The sequence below is a fragment of the Monodon monoceros genome, unplaced genomic scaffold (genome assembly GCF_005190385.1).
Source record: "Monodon monoceros isolate NGI ecotype Baffin Bay Population unplaced genomic scaffold, NGI_Narwhal_1 Super_Scaffold_3, whole genome shotgun sequence".
In the NCBI taxonomy this organism is placed as follows: Eukaryota; Metazoa; Chordata; class Mammalia; order Artiodactyla; family Monodontidae; genus Monodon; species Monodon monoceros.
In genome coordinates this window covers 58,303,768-58,323,647 of record NW_021703780.1, presented here as the reverse complement: position 1 = coordinate 58,323,647, position 19,880 = coordinate 58,303,768, and the positions used below count along the sequence as shown (strand labels likewise).

At 38.9% G+C, this 19,880-nt stretch overlaps 1 protein-coding gene across 9 annotated transcripts in view; it reads right to left on the bottom strand.

Annotated features, from left to right (window-relative positions):
- The window catches only part of ULK4 (unc-51 like kinase 4), a 512,654-nt gene that overhangs the window by 343,288 nt on the left and 149,486 nt on the right, over positions 1-19,880 (bottom strand). For all 9 annotated transcript variants that reach the window (XR_003796601.1, XM_029242047.1, XM_029242045.1 and 6 more), the window contains 2 exons: positions 11,294-11,345; positions 11,097-11,191 (listed from right to left, as the gene is read on the bottom strand). Coding sequence is in view for 8 of the 9 variants with exons in the window: in XM_029242047.1 (XP_029097880.1) it covers positions 11,097-11,191; positions 11,294-11,345 (147 nt within the window). In the remaining variant the exon portion in view is untranslated. The remainder of the gene's footprint in view (positions 1-11,096; positions 11,192-11,293; positions 11,346-19,880) is intronic.

The window sequence follows — 19,880 nt, the reverse complement described above, 5'->3', positions numbered from 1 at the left end:
TGTTGTGTTAGTTTCTGCTGCATGACAAAGTGTATCAGCTATATGTATACATATATCCCCATTTCCCCTCCCTCTTGCATCTCCCTCCCACCTTCCCTATCCCACCACTCTAAGGTGGTCACAAAGCACCGAGCTGATCTCCCTGTGCTATTTTACATTTGGTAGGGTATATATGTCCATGCCACTCTCTCACTTCATCCCAGCTTACTCTTCACCAACCCCCCCTCACTGTTTCCTCAAGGAAAATGGTATGCTTTAATGACAACCCAATGCCAAACGGCAATAAAATAGATAACAATGAAGAAGAAAAAAGGACAAAAACCTAAAAACTCTCTTTACCAAATCACTTCCAAGTCACAGTGAGGAATCTAGGATGACAAAAATCTGATACAGCTTATGACAGAGAAACTCTTCTAACCCTTCCAATTGGCATGGTTTGCTCATTGGTACTAGGTCTCCTTGTTAAAAAGAAGAGACTGGAACATCTGAGACAATAGACTGAGAGCCCTTTTGCTGCTGTGGAGTTAGATGATTTGTTCATCAGTGCCTTCCCCTTCTAGAATCTTCCACAGAACTTATAAACAACATGTACACCATTTAAATAAATACCACTGTAACTCTATGCAATGTCCCTGCATTAATGACTTTTCTCTATCATAAAATTCCACCATTCATTACTTTTTCTAGTCGCAGAGGTAATACACCTATATGGAGCAATCCAATGAATTTTAATATTTAATGTTAGTGGTATTGCTTTCTTAAACAAAGATATTCATATGTGCTAAAGGTCATTTCAGGACATGTCATAAAAACAGAGTCGTTTTGAAGTCTTTTTGAAAATGCAGATTCCCAAGTCTAGGGACATTTTTATTTCTGTGCTCAAAAACTGGGTCCCTCATTCAAAACACATGTGTCTGCATATGCACATTAATTACTACTAATGGTCCTCAGCAACATGGCTCAGAAGAAATGAATGTCTGTGAGGTAGGGATGCTAAAGACAGCTCTGAGACCTTCAAGCTAAACAATCACAAATGCACTGAAACATGTAAATTACACTCACGCTAAACCATATTTCATTTGTTCTTAAGTAAAGCCACTGATGCCCAAGATGAAGATTTGTTTATAATTTTAAAAACTTCTTTTCCATTTTAAGAAAGGTTGAACATGAGATACTGAAGTTCAGCAGCTTTAAGCTGTAAGTAACCACGTACCCACATTCAAAATTTCTTATTTCACAAAGAATAAAGCAACAATCTTATAACCTATGGAAAGTGTATTTCTAAACCTTAATCATTTATAATGAAAGTATGCTTCATACTCTTATTTTTGTAGAGGGTGTTTTTTTCTTACTTTAAAAAAAATTTTACTGATGGAAGTAAATAATTTGAAAATGGAAGTTTACTATTCTAAGCACTCAACTAAAATTCCTATTCTACCTTTGAAAATTAATCAGCAGTTCCTTCATTTCAGTAGACCTTAAAAAAACCTGGTACATCTGACAGCACAACAATTAACATGTTCACACCAACTGCAAGTCTCCTTACCCCACACAAGGTACTGTCAGGTGTCCAGGAAAAACGTGCCTAGAACATGACCTCTACCACTGCTGATGGCAGAGCAGATGATTCAGAAGGCCCCTTCTGAGGAGAACAACTAACTATAAAAACTAGACACAACACTGTTCAAATCTTCTTTACAATATTAAGTGCTTAGAAAGATGTTAAGGAATTCCCAAGGCCACGCCAGGTTGGCAAAATTTCAAAAGTTTGACAATACACTACTGGCAAGACTGGGGAGAAACAGGCCCTCTGATCACCGCTGGTGGGAAAGCAAAATAGTAAACCCATGTGGAAGGGACTCGGGAAGTATCTAGCAAAACTACATACGCATTTACCCTTTGATCCCACAGTCCAGGAATTTGCACTGAAGAGACACCTCCAACAGAAGGAAACTGCACATGCACAAGGTTACTTGTTTGTGATTGAAAAGATTAGAAACTACCCAAATGTCCACACATCAGAGATGGGTTGAACAACCTATGATATACACAAACATGACGGAGTGCTACACTGCTCTTATGAAGAAAGAGATGGAATAATTTCCAGTATCCATACTAAATGAAAAAGCAAAGTGCAAAAGAGAAAATATAGTATGTTACTTCTTGTAAAAGGAAGAAAGGGGAAATAAGAAAACGTTATCTCTACAAAAAGAAACACTGAAAGGACAAGCCAGAAAACGAGACTGGTTACCTATAAGAGTAGGGAGGGTATGATGGAATGGTGATGAAGTGAACAGGCTATATACCCGGGGGGAAGAGGGGAAGGGAGTGATGCTGCTCTGAATATGTCTGTTTTTACAGTTTTTACTTTTGGAAGCATGCTAACCTTCTACATATTCAAAAAATAAAATCAATGCGCTTCCCTGGTGGCGCGGTGGTTGAGAGTCCGCCTGCCAATGCAGGGGACACGGGTCTGTGCCCCGGTCCGGGAAGATCCCGCATGCCACGGAGTGGCAGGGCCCGTGAGCCATGGCCGCTGAGCCTGTGCGTCCGGAGCCTGTGCTCCGCAACAGGAGAGGCCACAACAGTGAGAGGCCCACGTCCGCAAAAATAAATAAATACATAAAATAAAAAAATCAAATCAAATCAAAAAGCATAAGAAGGGAAGAAAAGAAAACCTAAAATTGAAAGCAAATTGAAAATAAATCAACTATATTTCAAATGAATATTATTCAATATGACCACACTAAAAGGGAAGATGGGGCACTAATCCAAGTATTGACTATACACCCCAGCCTTGCTTGGGTGACATCTGGGAGGTGGGGGGAGGAGGAAATTCTGCAAACAAATCCTGATTTCATGAGGTTTGTTTTCGTACTGGTCTGGGTAAAGCAATTCTGCAACAATTTCAGACATATTATAACATTAAGCAAATGAGGAAATGTGCTGATGTTGCTGGAAGCCAGAATTTTTACAAAGGAAGAAAGGACACAAAAATATGGAATGGGGCAAGGTAAGAAAGAACCATGTGGGGATGAACTGGATTTGAAGACACTGGTGTGAACTCATGATTTCAAACTATGTTTATGTGTGTGTACGTGTATATGTAAGTATGCATACAAGTGTGTCCTCTGTGTGTTCATACGTGTACTTACATGTATATATTTCCTAGCTCTGTTTCTTGGAAGGGTCTAGAAGCTAAGACATCCCAGGAGACAGGAGACATTTAGCGCCCTGATTGTGGTCTCTAAAGCCATTTCCCACGAAAGGGAACCAGGGCTCCTCAAAGAAATGACTGATTCTAGAGCCAGGTCAGGTTAGTTACAAGCTGAGGCAAGAGTATCTTGCTGTGACACAAAGTAAAAATTCACTCAAAAAATGAGAGGGTATGTCACAAGAACAGAGGAGCCAACTTGAAAGGCCAAATCTGATGTAATTAGGGCACCAAAATAATTATAGTAATGAAGCCATCGAAAAAAATAGGAATTTGTGGTGGACAGAATGATGGTAGACAGAAAGATGTCCACACCCTTATCCCTGAAACCTGTTCATTTGTTACCTTACACAGCAAAAGGGATTTTGTAGATGTGATTAAGTTAAGGAACTTGAGGTGTTTATCCTGGATTATACAGGTGGGCCCAATGTAAAATCAAAGGTCCTTGACAAGAGGGCCAGAGTCAGAGAAGAAGATGTGACAACAAAAGCAGAGGTGAGAGAGAGAGAGGGGAGAGAGAGATTTGAAGGTACTACACTGCCAGCTTCAAAGATGGAGGAAGGGGGTCACAACCCAAGGAATGCAGGCAGCTCTTAGAAGCTGGAAAAGCCAAACAAACAAACAAACAAACAGATTTTCTCCTTAGATCCTCTAAAAGGAACACAGGTAGGCTGACATCTTGCTTGTAGCCCCAAAGACCCATTCTGTACTTCTGACCTACAGAATTCTAAAATAATAAATCTGTGTTTTTTTAAGCCACTAAATTTGTGGTAATTTGTTATAGCAGCTACAGGAAACTAATACAGAATACAAGTCCATGTCAATGATACATAGATATGCTAATTCATATCAGTTAACTTCATTTAAAAAATAGGCTTAAAAAAATAGGCTTACATTAAGCTCTAAACACTTTATTAGAAAAAATTTTTCGTATCTATGTAAACTTTTTAATATAACACAAAGATGTACTAATCTAAGTATATAACTTAGTTAACTTTCACAATATGAACACACTCGTATTACTAGCACCCAGATTAAAAAAAAAAAAAAAGGCACTTCCAGGACATTTTGGACAAAGCCCCCTTGTAAACCCTTAATTGCCCCAAGGGTATCCACTAACCTGACTTGTAACTGATTAGTTTTCTCTGTTTTTAAACTTAATGCAAATCGATCATGTTATTTCGTATTTGTTATCTTTGTCACAGGTTAACTTTGTGAGATTTATCCATGTTCTTCAGTGTAACTACAGATCATTCGTTTTCCTTGCTGCATAGTATTCTACTGCATGACCAAATCATAGCTTACTTACCCATTAGATTGTTGATTGGCATTTGGATAGTTTCCCATTTGGGGCTATGAGCATCCTCTGCGTGTATATGGGTGAACACATGCTTGCATTTCTATTGAATGTATATTTATAGGTGAAATTGCTGAGTCATAATATATTCATGTTTACTTTCAGTAGCTACTACCAAACAGGTTTCCAAAGGAAATGTACCAACTTACATTCCCACTAGAAGTTTCCGAGAGTTCCATTTGCTCTACATCCTCACCAACTCTTGGTACTAACTCAAAACTTTAGTTTCATTCAAGTTAAACTACTCAATGTTTATTAGCCTCCAGCCTTCAGTTTAAAAACTTACAAAAGGACAGGCTTTTCATTAAAGAAGGTATTATGGCTTAGCTTAAAGCCATGGCTTAAGCTTTTATGGTTTTTAAAGTTTAAACAGATTATATTTTAGGCAACTTATGTATATTACTGTTAGAAATTTCTAATAAAGAATCATCTTTATTTTCCCCTTTGCTATTAATAACATTTTTTTTGAAACCACCATGAATGGGAACAAATTCTCTGTACAAACCAAATCATTATGGTATTTCTAACTGCTCTGCAAGCCACACTGATAATTTCCAACTATGAGGCACTAAATGATCTCAACTATGGGAAAAAATGTGAGTCAACTATCTGTGCTCGGCAAGAATTAAATGCATGTAACCACTTCCATATAACAAAGTACTGACCAGTACCCTTGAATATAGTTTGTGCTAACATTTCCAACAATGTGATACCCTTTGCGGTGCTGGATCTTCAATTTCACGAATTCCAGTCATGCTCAAGAAGAGGTAATTAGAGGATTTCCCATGAGTTACAGCATTAAAAAAATATTTTTTAGGAAGTCCATGATAGCTTTCCTATAGTAACACAGGCTGTCCTTGCAATGATTATTATGGTAGCACTTCATGATTAGAAAATAAACTAATTAAATGTCTAATTAAATGTAAGTATAGACATTTGTAAATACTGGATCTTAACAAATTATCCATGGGGTTACTGCTCATTGAGGAAAAGAATCAATAAGCAACACTCAGGCAAGTAGTATCTCAATGGAAGACTGAGAAATCATTGCTAAGAAAGTAACCATAACAAACAGGCTTTCTGGCAATAGTGGGTATGGTTATTTGGATTAATTCTCTCACTGAAAATTCACAATGAAAAATTGCCAGATAAAATATCAACAACCAAAACCTTAAAATATTTAAGACCTGAAAAGGCAGTGGGGGAGCCTTCCTACCAATTTCTGAATGAAAGCCTTAACTAGAGAGTTGAGTAGAACATATGAGCATGGAACTGATAGTGCTCTGGAGGCATTTACCAATACCACAAACACAAGGCTCCAATGGAGGCCAGTGGGACCAGAGAGACAGGGGTCTGAGCTCACGTCTGCCCAGCGTGTGGAGTTTTGGGAGTCTTCTACACGGAGCTGGGCACTTTGGGGCGGGTGTGGGGATGATACCCTCAGTTAGGAAAACCAGATCTAGTCACCAACCACTCCACATAAATTCACACTCCTGGGAACTGCTGAGAAGGCTGCCCTGAGAAGTTATGCTCTCAGACCTACAGTCTCAGGAATTTTCACACTGGATACAAATGACTGTGGTCTGAGATAGCCCTGACTGGCAGGGCCCCAACAAACATGAAGCCTCTTGGAGGAGGGAACATCCACACTAGGCTTGAGGGAATGCCCACAAACAGATTTCAAGTCCCATGACCAACACGCAGTAAACGTTAACATGGTGTGCAAGAAAACAAGACGAAGTGGGTATGAGCAAGATATAACAGACACCAAACCACATCACAGTCTTCTGACACTGAAATTATGAGACAGTGTAAAATAACTACATCTAACAAATGTGAATAAACAAAGCACAAACTGGGAAATAACTATAAGGAAGAGGAAATTATAACAAGCAATACAGTAGACTGAATAAAACAGACAAGCAGAATTTCTAGTGACAACCTAACTTCTACACATGAAAAGCAACCAAAATTTAAAACATTGTGGATGTATGTGGCCCCAGCCTGAACACAGAAACAGAGCAAAATTAACCAGAATATAACACTGAGAGAGAAAAAGGTGAAATATACAGAAAGACAGTAAGAAGTATAGAAAATACAGTGAGAAAGTTTAATATACATGGGATCTGAGCTGCTAACAGGAGACAGAGCAGGGGAGAGAGAAGATAAGCAGAGATAAGGGTTGAGAATTTTGCAAAGTTGAAGAAAAAGGGACAATCCGCAGATTCAAAAAGTACACAGAATCCTCAGCAGAATAAACAAAAAGAAGTTCATATTTAGTTACGACACAGTGAGTCTATAGAAAGCAAAGGCCCTCCCCCCTCCACCCCAAAAAAAGTCTTAGGAGGAAACAAGGAACAGAGAGACAGATTATCTTCACAGGAAAAACCAACTATCAGTGAACTTCTCAATAGCAACAACCCAGAACATAAGATAATGAAATAGTATCTTCACAGTACTAAACAACAACAAAAGTAACTGCCAACCTAGAATTCAACAGTCAGAAAAAAAAATCTCCCTCAAGAAACAATGACTTTGGGACTTCCCTGGTGGTCCAGCGGTTAAGACTCTGTGCTCCCAATACAGGGGGCCTGGGTTCAATCCAGTGTCAGGGAACTAGGTCCTGCATGCTGCAACTAAAAGGTCCCGTATGCCGCAACTAAGACCCGACGCAGCCAAATAAAATAAATAAATATTGGGGGAAAAAAAAAGAAACAATAACTTTATCAGACAAAGAGTTTGCCACCAGCTCACCCAAAGCTAAGGAAAACTGTGAAGGATGAATGTCAGTCAGAAATAAGTGAACCCAGATGGAAGGACTGAGAAGTAAGAAAGAAAGAAAAGCAAGAAAAGTAGTAAATATGGGGGCAAAGGCAAATGACCATATTATAGTAGTAATAATGAGTATTCTTTTATCATTTCATAACAAAAGGGAGTTAAAAAGAGAGAGAAACAAGACAGACTTTAAAATATCAAAAAAATATATATATCAGGTAAAAGTTACATATATATCATGAGAGGACTAAATGGAGTTGAGTAGGCTATGGCCTGTACTTTACTTAAAGAAAAGATCATTTCTTTTTAAGTTCAACTTTTGCTACCAACCTTACATAGAGAAAAAAAAATGCAGAAAAAAGTTAGCCAATAGAAAAGAAAGATAAGAAAGCAGAAGTGGGAAAAGAGAAAATATGTATGACAAAGCTTGAAAGAAGATGGTGGAATGAATCTAAATATACTAACAATTACAGTAAATGTAAATGGAGTATATGTTCCAGGGAAAAGTCAAATTAGACTTTTTAAAATACTATATGATATTTACTTGACACAGATCTAAACATAAGGACAGAGAGATGTTGAAAGGAAAAGAATGAGAGAAGATGTATCAGGAAGCAAGCAGGTATGATTATATTAAGCTGGGATGAAACAGATCTTAAGACAAAAACATTACTAGAAAATAAAGGTCACTTCACAATGAGAAAAAGGTCAATTTCATAAAATGGCATAATAATTTTAAATTTGCATGCACCTAATAATATGGCTTCAAAATATATAAAACAAAAACTACAGAACTACACAAGAATAAACAAGTTCATAATAGCCTTAAAGGAGATTTAGAAACACTTCTCTTAGTAACTTCTAGGACAAACAGATAAAAATTAATAAAGATAGAAAAGATTTGAACAAGATAACTAATAAATTTAACCTAACAGACACATAACTGAATACTGCACCTAAGAATTGCAAAATACCTATTCTTTCCAAACACATACAGAACATCTACCAAAAAATTTTGTAATGGACTATGAAGCAAGTCTTAATAAATTTCAATAGACTGAAATTAGAATATTTCTCTAACTTCAATGCAATTAAGTCAGAAATCAATTATTAAAAAAACTAAAAAGTGCCCATATGTTTGAAAATTTATTTATCTTAATAACCCATGAATGAAAGCAAATATTTTAACTGAATGATACCAAAAATGCTACATACCAACACTTGTGGAATGCAGCTAAAGCAGTATTTAGGAGGGAGACACGATCTTCAATGCATATGTCAGAAGGGAAGAAATATTTTTAAAAATCAACTATTTATCTCAAAAAGTTAGAAAAAGAATGCAGAATAAATCCAAAGATAGGAGAAAGGAAGCAAACAGAACGGAAATTAACAAAATTAGAACAAAATTAAGCAAACAGAACAGAAATTAATAAAATAGAAAAGAAACATATAGTATGTAGGAGATTAGCAAAACCGAACACTGGCTGGCTCTTTGATAAAGTTAGTTAAAACTAAGAAACATCTAGTTAGATTGTTAAAGAAAAGAAAAAGAAGGAATAACAGTAAAGAGCAAATATTTTTAAAGGATATATTATTAAATTACACAAACACTAAGAAAAATTGGCAAGAAAATACTATGAACTTCTTTACGCCAATAAATTTGAAAAACTACACAAGAAAACCAAAATCTTAGAAAGACGTGGACAAGCACGTCATAAAAGATTATTCCCAAATGGCCAGTAAACATGTGAAAAACCACTCAGCCTCATAAGTAGTCTTGACTATACAATTTAAAACTATGGTGAAACATCACTATACACCCATTCATTTAAAAGGCTGAAATAACAAGAATTGGGAAGAGCGAGGACATGAGGTCCTGCAGTGCTGGTGTGAAAGTAAACTGGCACCACCTCTCTGGAAAACACAATGTCACTTTCTAGACAAACTGAGTTTGCATATTTCCTATAACCACTAATTCCGTTCCTATGTATGTACCCCAGAAATAATGCATGCTTATGTGGAGCAAAATACATAAACAAGAAAATCTATAGCAGTATTGTTTGTAAGTGCCAAATACTAGACATAGCCTAATGTCTATCAAGGATAAATAAGTAAACTGTGATATTTCATATACTCAGGTTTCTATAATGGGACACTATACACTCATGAAGAATAAAAGCACAGAGATACTTAACAACATGGATGTTACAAACACTGAGCAAAAAAACCCAAGTCACAAATGCATACATACGGTATTGAAACAAACAGCAAAAGCAGGCAAAACCAGCCTATATTGTTTAAGAATGCAGGCACAGGCCCACAAAGGAACGCACGGGCATGATTACTATGACAGTCAGGATAGTGGTCCCCTCTCCAGGGAGGAAAGGATTTGTGACTGAGGGGACTTCGGGGCTCAGAATGGTAACATTGTGTTTTGTTTTTCTTTTTTAACTGGGTGGTGATTTCTTGAGCGCTTGCTTTACAACTAGTCATCAAACTACACACACTTTAATACACTTTTCTGTATTTTATATTTTATAATAAAATATATTGAAAAGAGAACAACCATAAAGAGCTGGTAGACATTTCCTAGCCTCAAAAAATAATTATCCCGGGCTTCCCTGGTGGCGCAGTGGTTGAGAGTCCACCTGCCAATGCAGGGGACACGGGTTTGTGCCCCGGTCCGGGAAGATCCCACATGCCGCGGAAGAGCTGGGCCCATGAGCCATGGCCGCTGAGCCTGCGCGTCCGGAGCCTGTGCTTTGCGACAGAAGAGGCCACAACAGTGAGAGGCCTGCGTACCGCAAAAAAATAATAATAATTATTATTATTATAATTATCCCCTCTCTCTTGAGAATGCATCATTAAAGGCCTAAGCTGCCATGTAAGAAGTCGGGCCACCCTGAAGTCTCCCTGCTGGAGACACCCACAGAGATGGAGAGAGAGATGCCTGCAGAGTTCCAGCTGGAGGCAGACATGTGAGGGAGTGACCTTCAGATGATTCCAGCCCCAGGCACCACTGACTGGAACCTCTTGAAAGACCCTGACTGAGAACTGCCTTGCTGACCTAAGTCAACCCCTAGAACCAGGAGAATACGAAAATGATTGCTGTGGTCCTCGTCGTACCTGGCTCCTTTTCTTGAAGGCTTTCTGCTGATGAGAACGTAGTCACAAAACTTTCCTCCCTCCTCTAAAGTCATCACTCAGCTCACCTAAGGATCACCCTAAGGCACAGGTTCTCAAATGGGGGCAATTTCGCGGCCCAAAAGACATCTGGCAATGTGTAGAGACCCTTTTGGTTGTTGCAGCCGAGGGAGGCTGGACTGGGTGCTACCCTCATCTACTATGTATAGGCCAGGGATGCTGGTAAACATCCTACAATGCCCAGGACATGCCCCAAAGCAAGGAACTGTCCATCGCCAAATGCCCATAGTCCAAGGTTGAGAAACTCTGTTCTAAGAGTCTTCGCTGTTGGTTACAACCAATAATCAGGCAAGGAGTAAGAAGGAGCACGCTGGGGGTAAGGTGTGGACCAGAAGGGAAAGAGAATAATGAGCAAAGAACCACCAAAAACAAGTCAACAAGGAAGGAAGGGATTTCTTATGTTCATCCTGTCAAGGGGCAACTTTTCTCAATGGTTATTTCATGTGAGGAACATATATGAACCAAGCACATGTAAACTAGTCTCTTTATATGCGGAATTACCAAGTAAACAAAGAAGTATCTTTCTCCAAAGTCGCCAGAACTGACCGTAGAGCAATAGTCTTTCAATAAAACAGGATACTGTATCACTGCTTCAAAAGTCGACAGGGTGATCTTGATAAAGTCTTCTGATGCCATCGGTCCTACAAATACAGTTAATTATTATAGATGTTTATTTATATGTCCAAAATCATAATATCAGAATACCTCAAGTACAGATGTAAAATGTCCCATGGTCTACTCACCTATGGCTCCATCTATGTTAGTTTCTCCTGAGTCTACTGATTTAATATGACTCTGTAAAAAATAAAAACGTTAATAAATAGAGATTTTAAAATAGCTCTGATATAAGAATCATGCACAGAAAAAACTGAATATATGATCCTATACATGTTCACCATGATGAACTCCAGGCAGTAGGAATCAAGTGATTTTTATCTTCGCATTATATTTTTCTACAGTTTCTAAATTTCATGGGATAAGTAGGCATTAATTTCTTTATCCAGAAGCGGAAAGATAATATTTTTAGAAAGTCTCTTGATGGAGTTAACACACAAAAGTCATTAGAAATTTTTTTTAAAACTTGGATAATTCTACACTACACATGAATGGTAACTGCAAATAAATAATATTTATAAGACAGTCCTTAAAAAAACAGTAACATTTTGCCCAAAACTCTATCTATCATTCTTAATGAAATAACTCATGGAAGGCATTAAGTACTATATACATATTATGAACACTATAATCATAGCTTTGAAACATGATCATATGAATAGTATATATACACTATAAACTATAATCATTTTTAAATATACAAATCACTACCAGTGTGACGAAATGTTAAAATAAAATCAATAGCAATATAAGCACAGAAAGGTCAACCTGGTAAAGTGAGGATAATCCAGTTGACACATAAACCATTTCCAACGTGCCACACTTACTCACGCAGTACACTGGGACATTAGTGAGGATGGCACTGAATCAGGAGCAACAGTCATCTCAAAGGGAGGTCAAGCTTTAGCTACCCTGAGCATCAGTACTGCATCAAGATGCGGCAGGTAAAGGCCTGTCTTCAAAATTCACCACTGTTCTGAGACCGTCCTACATACTTTGTACCCCGACCCCAACTCCCTTAACTGTGCCCCACACACCATGCCCATGCCTCCCTGTGGGATGACCCCCAACAATGTTTCAGAGGCAGGCCTGAGCAGCTCAGCTCTGAACAACCTGGGGTGAACCTCCCAGACCCCAAGTGAGTGCTCCGAACAGAAGGGGTGCTCTGTGAACATGATGTGGATGAAACCATCACTGCCCCGGCTAATAACAGACGGAGCACCTGTGCTGGTGATGCACGGAGACACTGCAACTGAGTGCCTGCCCCTAGCTCACAAAATAATACATATATCATATTTTAGATATGATAACAAATAGCAAATAAAATATAAGATAGCCTTGGAATAAAAAATAATTATGTCAGCAATTAGCCTGGAGTGGAAAATATCAATAGATCTTATTTATTTCTTAAAATTTTTGGTAAATATAAAAGACTATAGAGTGTCCTTGTCCCCATGGTAAACCACAGCCACCCCCCTACTTCTGCAGGAGACCCTCCAACACGAGTAGTATGTGGGATCTTAGTTCCCAGACCAGGGATCGAACCTGCAGCGCCTGTATTGGAAGCGTAGAGTCTTAATCACTGGACTGTCAAGAACATGAGATTTTTTCCCAATCTTTAATGTGAGAACTACGTGGAGCTTCTGGAGGTAAAACCCACAAAGTGTCCCCTACCTTAGACTGAGCCCCCAGGAGTTTTCAACTCTCAAGCTAGTTCATGCTGACTCTCCAATAATTCATCACAATCACTGAAGTGTTCCTACCAGTTTATTATGAAACACACAATCAGGAAATATATCAGTTTGTTTCCTTTAAAAAATGAGCTAGAGATAGCCTCATCCACCAGAGGGCAGACAGCAGAAACAAGAAGAATGACAATCCTGCAGCCTGTGGAACGAAAACCACATTCACAGAAAGACAGACAGGATGAAAAGGCAGAGGGCTATGTACCAGATGAAGGAACAAGATAAAACTCCAGAAAAACAACTAAATGAAGTGGAGATAGGCAACCTTCCAGAAAAAGAATTCAGAATAAAGATAGTGAAGATGATCCAGGACCTCGGAAAAAGAATGGAGGCAAAGATCGACAAGATGCAAGAAATGTTTAACAAAGACCTAGAAGAATTAAAGAACAAACAAACAGAGATGAACAATACAATAACTGAAATGAAAACTACACTAGAAGGAATCAGTAGCAGAATAACTGAGGCAGAAGAACGGATAAGTGACCTGGAAGACAGAATGGTGGAATTCACTGCTGTGGAACAGAATAAAGAAAAAAGAATGAGAAGAAATGAAGACAGCCTAAGATAAGAGACCTCTGGGACAACATTAAACACAACAACACTGGCATCACAGGGGTCCCGGAAGGAGAAGAAAAAGAGAAAGGGCCCGAGGAAATACTTGAAGAGATTATAGTCAAAAACTTCCCTAACATGGGAAAGGAAATAGCCACCCAAGTCCAGGGAGCGCACAAAGTCCCATACAGGATAAACCCAAGGAGAAACACACCAAGACACATAGTAATCAAACTGGCAAAAATTAAAGATAAAGAAAAATTACTGAAAGCAGCAAGGGAAAAATGACAAATAACATACAAGGGAACTCCCATAAGGTTAACAGCTGATTTCTCAGCAGAAACTCTACAAGCCACAAGGGAGTGGCATGATATACTTAAAGTGATGAAAGGGAAGAACCTACAACCAAGATAACTCCACCCAGCAAGGATCTTATTCAGATTTGATGGAGAAATCAAAAGCTTTACAGACAAGCAAAAGCTAAGAGAATTAAGAAACACCAAACCAGCTCTACAACAAGTGCTAAAGGAACTTCTTTAAGTGGGAAACACAAGAGAAGAAAAGGACCTACGAAAACAAACCCCAGGGCTTCTCTGGTGGCTTAGTGGTTGAGAGGCCGCCTGCCGATGCAGGGGACACGGGTTCGTGACCCGGTCTGGGAAGATCCCACATGCCATGGAGCAGCTAGGTCCGTGAGCCATGGCCGCTGAGCCTGCGCGTCCAGAACCTGTGCTCCGCAACGGGAGAGGCCACAACAGTGAGAGGCCCGCGTACCACAAAACAAAAACAAAAACAAACCCCAAACAATTAAGAAAATGGTCATAGGAACATACATATCAATAATTACCTTAAACGTCAATGGATTAAATGTTCCAGCCAAAAGACACAGACTCACTGAATGGATAAAAAAATCAAGACCCATATATATGCTGGCTAAAAGAAACCTTCTTCAGACCTAGGGACACATACAGACTGAGAGTGAGGGGATGGAAAAAGATATTCCAAGCAAATGGAAATCAAAAGAAAGCTGCAGTAGCAATGCTCATATCAGATAAAACAGACCTTAAAATAAAGATTGTTACAAGAGACAAGGAAGGACACTACCTAATGATCAAGGGATCAATCCAAGAAGAAGATATAACAATCATAAACATTTATGCACCCAACATAGGAGCACCTCAATACATAAGGCAACTGATAACAGCTATAAAAGACGAAATCGAGAGTAATCTCCAAAATATATAAACAGCTCATGCAGCTCAATATTAAAGAAACAAACAACCCAATCCAAAAATGTGCAGAAGACCTAAATAGACATTTCTCCAAAGAAGACACACAGATGGCCAAGAAGCACATGAAAAGCTGCTCAACATCACGAATTATTAGAGAAATGCAAATCAACACTACAATGAGGTATCACCTCACACCAGTGAGAACAGGCATCACCAGAAAATCTACAAACAACAAATGCTGGAGAGGGTGTGGAGAAAAGAGAACCCTCTTGTACTGCTGGTTGGAATGTAAATTGATACAGCCACTATGGAGAACAGTATGGAGGTTCCTTAAAAAACTAAAAATAGAATTACCATGTGATCCAGCAATCCCACTACTGGGCATATACCCAGAGAAAACCATAATTCAAAAAGACACATGCACCCCAATGTTCACTGCAGCACTATTTACAATAGCCAGGTCATGGAAGCAACCTAAATGCCCATCGACAGACGAATGGATAAAGAAGATGTGGTGCATATATACAATGGAATATTACTCAGCCATAAAAAGGAACGAAATTGGGTCATTTGTTGAGACGTGGATGGATCCAGAGACTGTCATACAGAGTGAAGTAAGTCAGAAAGAGAAAAACAAATATCGTATATTAACGCATATATGTGGAACCTAGAAAAATGTTACAGATGAACCGGTTTGCAGGGCAGAAATTGAGACACAGATGTAGAGAACAAACGTATGGACACCAAGGGGGGAAAGCAGTGGGGGGTGGGGGGGTGGTGTGATGAATTGGGAGATTAGGATTGACATGTATACACTGATGTGGATAAAATGGATGACTAACAAGAAACTGCTGTATAAAAAAATAAGATAAAATTCAAACATTCAAAAACAAGACTATATATAACATACACAAAAGAAGATATACAGATAGATTTTATGTTATAAAGAATAAAGACTCTTAAACCTACCATTCGAGTTAAGAACTAAGATATTCCCAATTCTTTGCATGAGCTTCCCACATCCCACCTGCCTGTCATTCCTCCAGAGATAACCACTGCCATGAATTTATCATTTCCTCAGCATTTCTTAATAGTTTTACCACATATACATATGTCTCTAAATACTATTTTTGTTTCAGTATTTTTAAACTTTACTGAAATGATATCAAACTGTATACAGTTCATACAGATGGGACAGTATGTAGCCATTAAAATGTGAAAAAAGGGCTTCCCTGGTGGCACAGTGGTTGAGAGTCCGCCTGCCGATGCAGGGGACACGGGTTCATGCCCCGGTCCGGGAAGATCCCACATGCCACGGAGCAGCTGGGCCCGTGAGCCATGGCCGCTGAGCCTGTGCGTCCGGAGCCCGTGCTCCGCAACGGGAGAGGCCACAACAGTGAGACGTCCACGTACCGCCAAAAAAAAAAAAAAAAAAAAGTGAAAAAAAAATTTAAGATACGGGAAAATAGTTATGATACAATGTTAAATGGAAAAAAGAATACAAATCTATATATACTCAACATAGTTTCAACCACATGTATTGGTATAAGTCATATACATATCTTATATATACATACGTAGATTTCTACACACAAATGCATATACATGAATTGAAAACACTAAGTAAACAACAATATGTTACCAATGGTTGTTAACGACTGATAGTCATAGGTGATATTTTTCTTCCAATATCACTATAATTTTCTACATTTTCTTTAATAAGCATATGTCTTATAAATGCTTGAATTCTCTTTTTCAGTCTATAACTAAAACAAAGAAGACTAACAACGAAATAACATAATAAGTAATAAAAAGAGGCACTGTAAGCTTTTCGTAATAATTTGGCTGAAATAATTTCATAAAATTTCAACATGGGCACATAACTTTGGCTGAATAAATATGGATTTGATGTTGAAAAGAGTTCATAAAAAGATGTCTTTTGACTTCAATAAATCTACTTAAATGTCAGTAGCTTACTTAAGTAAAGAAAGAAGAGGGAGAACAGTGTTTATAGTATGATCATTCTATATAATTTTTTAAAGAATATATAGATAATATACAAACATAGATGTGAACAAAAATTTTCGAGGAAGAAGTCACAGGAACCACTCACAGAGGCTCCCTTTGGGGAGGACTACTGGCCCAGGAGGTACACTTTCACTATTCATTTTCTGCTTTTCTGCACTGTTGGAATTTTCTAGCTATGCACATGCATTAATTTTTTTTCTGTTTTAACAGCGACAAGGGTTTTCTAGATGGTGAAACTATAGGGTTCTTTCAATTTATTTTCCTTATACTTCCCCAGTTTAATTAAAAAAAAATCCCTACTGAATGTTTCAATGATTTACCAATTTAAATCTCTTTGGATCTATTCTTTCTTCTTCATTCTCAGTGTAATAGGAATTAATCAGGTGAGAGTGAGGACAGGGCAGGAGGCATTGCAGATTCAAGGAGAGGAGGGAACGTATGAAGAGTCATCTAGGTGAGCGCGAAGGTGTATAAATTAGGAAAAGGAACTAGATGTCCCAGTCTGCAGAGAGGGCTTGTTTGAGAGGAGCAGTCATGAATTTAAAGTGAGACCAGCTATTTTCGTCGTGTTTTCCTCTAGCCATATTTAGTCACTCAAAGCAGGGGTGGGGTAGGTAGAGAATTAAACTGAACGAGGACTTGGGTTTGCCAGAGGAGGACAACGGAGGAAGAGACAGGAGAGGGATTCCGGGTGCGTGTGGCAGTGATAGGGGTTGAACCAGGGACTCTAAGGGGAGTAAAGAGAAAAGTCACTGGGCCCAGGGAGGGCAGGATGGTGAGTGCAAAGTGGTAAAAGGCCAATTTAAGTCTCAGAGGAATTAAACGGCTGTTGGAGATGGGGAGCAGGGCTAGAGAGCTGAAAATTAGGTGTGGGACCCAGAGAGCAGTGACGCTGAATATAAGGCCATGGGCGGAGGGAACTGAGGGAGGGAAAGACAAGCTCATGGGGAGAGAGGTGGTTGAGGAGCTGAGAGGCTGAGGTGTTGGAAGGATCCTGCCTAGGGATATCCGATTCTCTAAGAATGACAGTGAGCCCAGTGCTAAAAGACTCTGAGTGAGAAGCAATGACCCAGAAAAATCTGTAGGTGACCACAGTACATGGGGCATCTTCTAAGGGTGTGAGCTTCAAAGCTGGGAGTTTAGCAGGGGAACAAATAGGATGGGCACTTACTGTGGGGCAAAAAAATGGCCCTATCTAGAGAGAAAAAGGGAAAGCTGTGCCTCCAGGGCAGACCAGTGCCCTGCATTACTATTCAGTCCTTCAGAGAAGCTGAGAATAAGCTCTCAAAGCAAGGTGGGTATATCAATTCGGGGTCTGTATTAAAAAAAAAAAAAAAAAAGAAAGGAAGAAAAGAAAGAAAAGGAAAAAAAGGAAAAAACCTTACAACAAGAACATTCGTGTGGCAATGAGTAAGTATATAGTCAGCAGAAACTAACACACCATTGTAAAGCAATTATACTCCAATAAAGATGTTTAAAAAAATAATTATATAGTATATTTTTTAAAAATACAAGAGTACACTCTCTCTGCTTTATCTGCTACAAGTGAAGTCACAATCTATCAACAAAACAACATTCACTTAAAATAAAAATCTGCAGGGAATTCCCCGGCAGTCCAGTGGTTAGGACTCAGAGCTTCCACTGCAGGGGGCACGGGTTCAATCCCTGGTCAGTGAACTAAGAGCCCACAAGCTGCACAGTACAGCCAAAACAATAAAGTTAAATAAATAAATAAATAAAAATCTGTAGAGGGCAGGAGTATGTCTTTTAATAATCATCCCAATGCCCAGGATGAGTGAAGATTTCTCAATGACAGAGATTGTAATTATATTCTTATGTGAAAAATCACAATAATTTTATCATTTCTTTCATTTGAAAATTTGAATTTTGATGTCTTTTTGTAGAAAACTATAACCACCACACAACCACTGTACTTTTATCAACTGATGAGGCCAGAACTTAAGAACAAAGTCCTCTTCCTCAGCTCATTAATCAAGAGCACTTTCAGAAGGACACAAGAAACACAGTGAACATAAGGATAATACACATCATGAGTTCTCAAACAGATTTCCTTCCTGTTTCTCAGCCCAATTCAACGGAGGCTCGAAAGAACTATGGTGAAATTCACCGCAGAACTTCCTCATAGCACTTCCCTAGATGCTTCCCTGCTAAAAGTATCCCTAGGTACTTTCTTTTTAACTGGAGAGGGAGGCAGATACAATGGCACGTTGCTTCTGCCAATAAGAAGTGAAAATAGAAATTATCAGCTATGTAGTTCTCTTTGGCCTGGACCCTTTGAAAGCTTAATAATGGTTTAAAGGTGCCCTGTTAAATTGCTTCCAAACACTTGCCTCTTTAAAACATAAGGAGACCAAAACTTCATTTTACTTGGGGAAGAAGAAGTGTTTACAAAAAGTTAATTCCTCTACTCATACCTCCATCTAAGAAGTACCCTGAATTTTTCTACCAAAAAGATAAAAGATGTCTGTAGGTTAACAGGCAAACCATGCCTGGTGCCAGTAGGAAAACTGAAGCCAATGGGAAACACAATTCCAATGCCCCCTCCGGCCTGTGCCGTCAGGAGCCTTCTAATGAGGGGAGATCATACCACCTGAGGCAGGCCAGCAGTTCCTGGAGAGCTCCTTCAGCAGAAGTCCAAGTGTACAGCTACTAAAGGTGGACCAAGCTTGGATACCTCAAATTAAGGTGTATTTTTTAAATATAAAAGGACAACAGGCCTGCCATAATACAGTAGCTACTCAACCAGACACATTCTGAGAAACACTAAAACTAATAATTTACCTCCAGGTAGAACAACAGGGCTTTCACAACACCGTGCTAAGTGTATACACACGAATGGTCTGGTCCCTCAGACCACCAGGACGGGAGAAGCACTGTGCTCTGGCCAGTTCCACAAAGCCATTCTGCACACTGGCCTACAAACATTTATAACTGTGCAACCTTCCCACCACCACCACCCCCAGAAAAAACAAACCCAAAACCTCTCAAACAACTTCAGGAAAGCCTTGCCTATGCAAAATGTAAAGTTAATTCTTTTAAAGCAGAAAACTCAAGAGGCTTTACTGTGCAAATGAACACCATGAACTTCTAAGGGGCTGTAGGCTGCCGGGGAGCTGCCTATGCCTCCGGCACCAGAG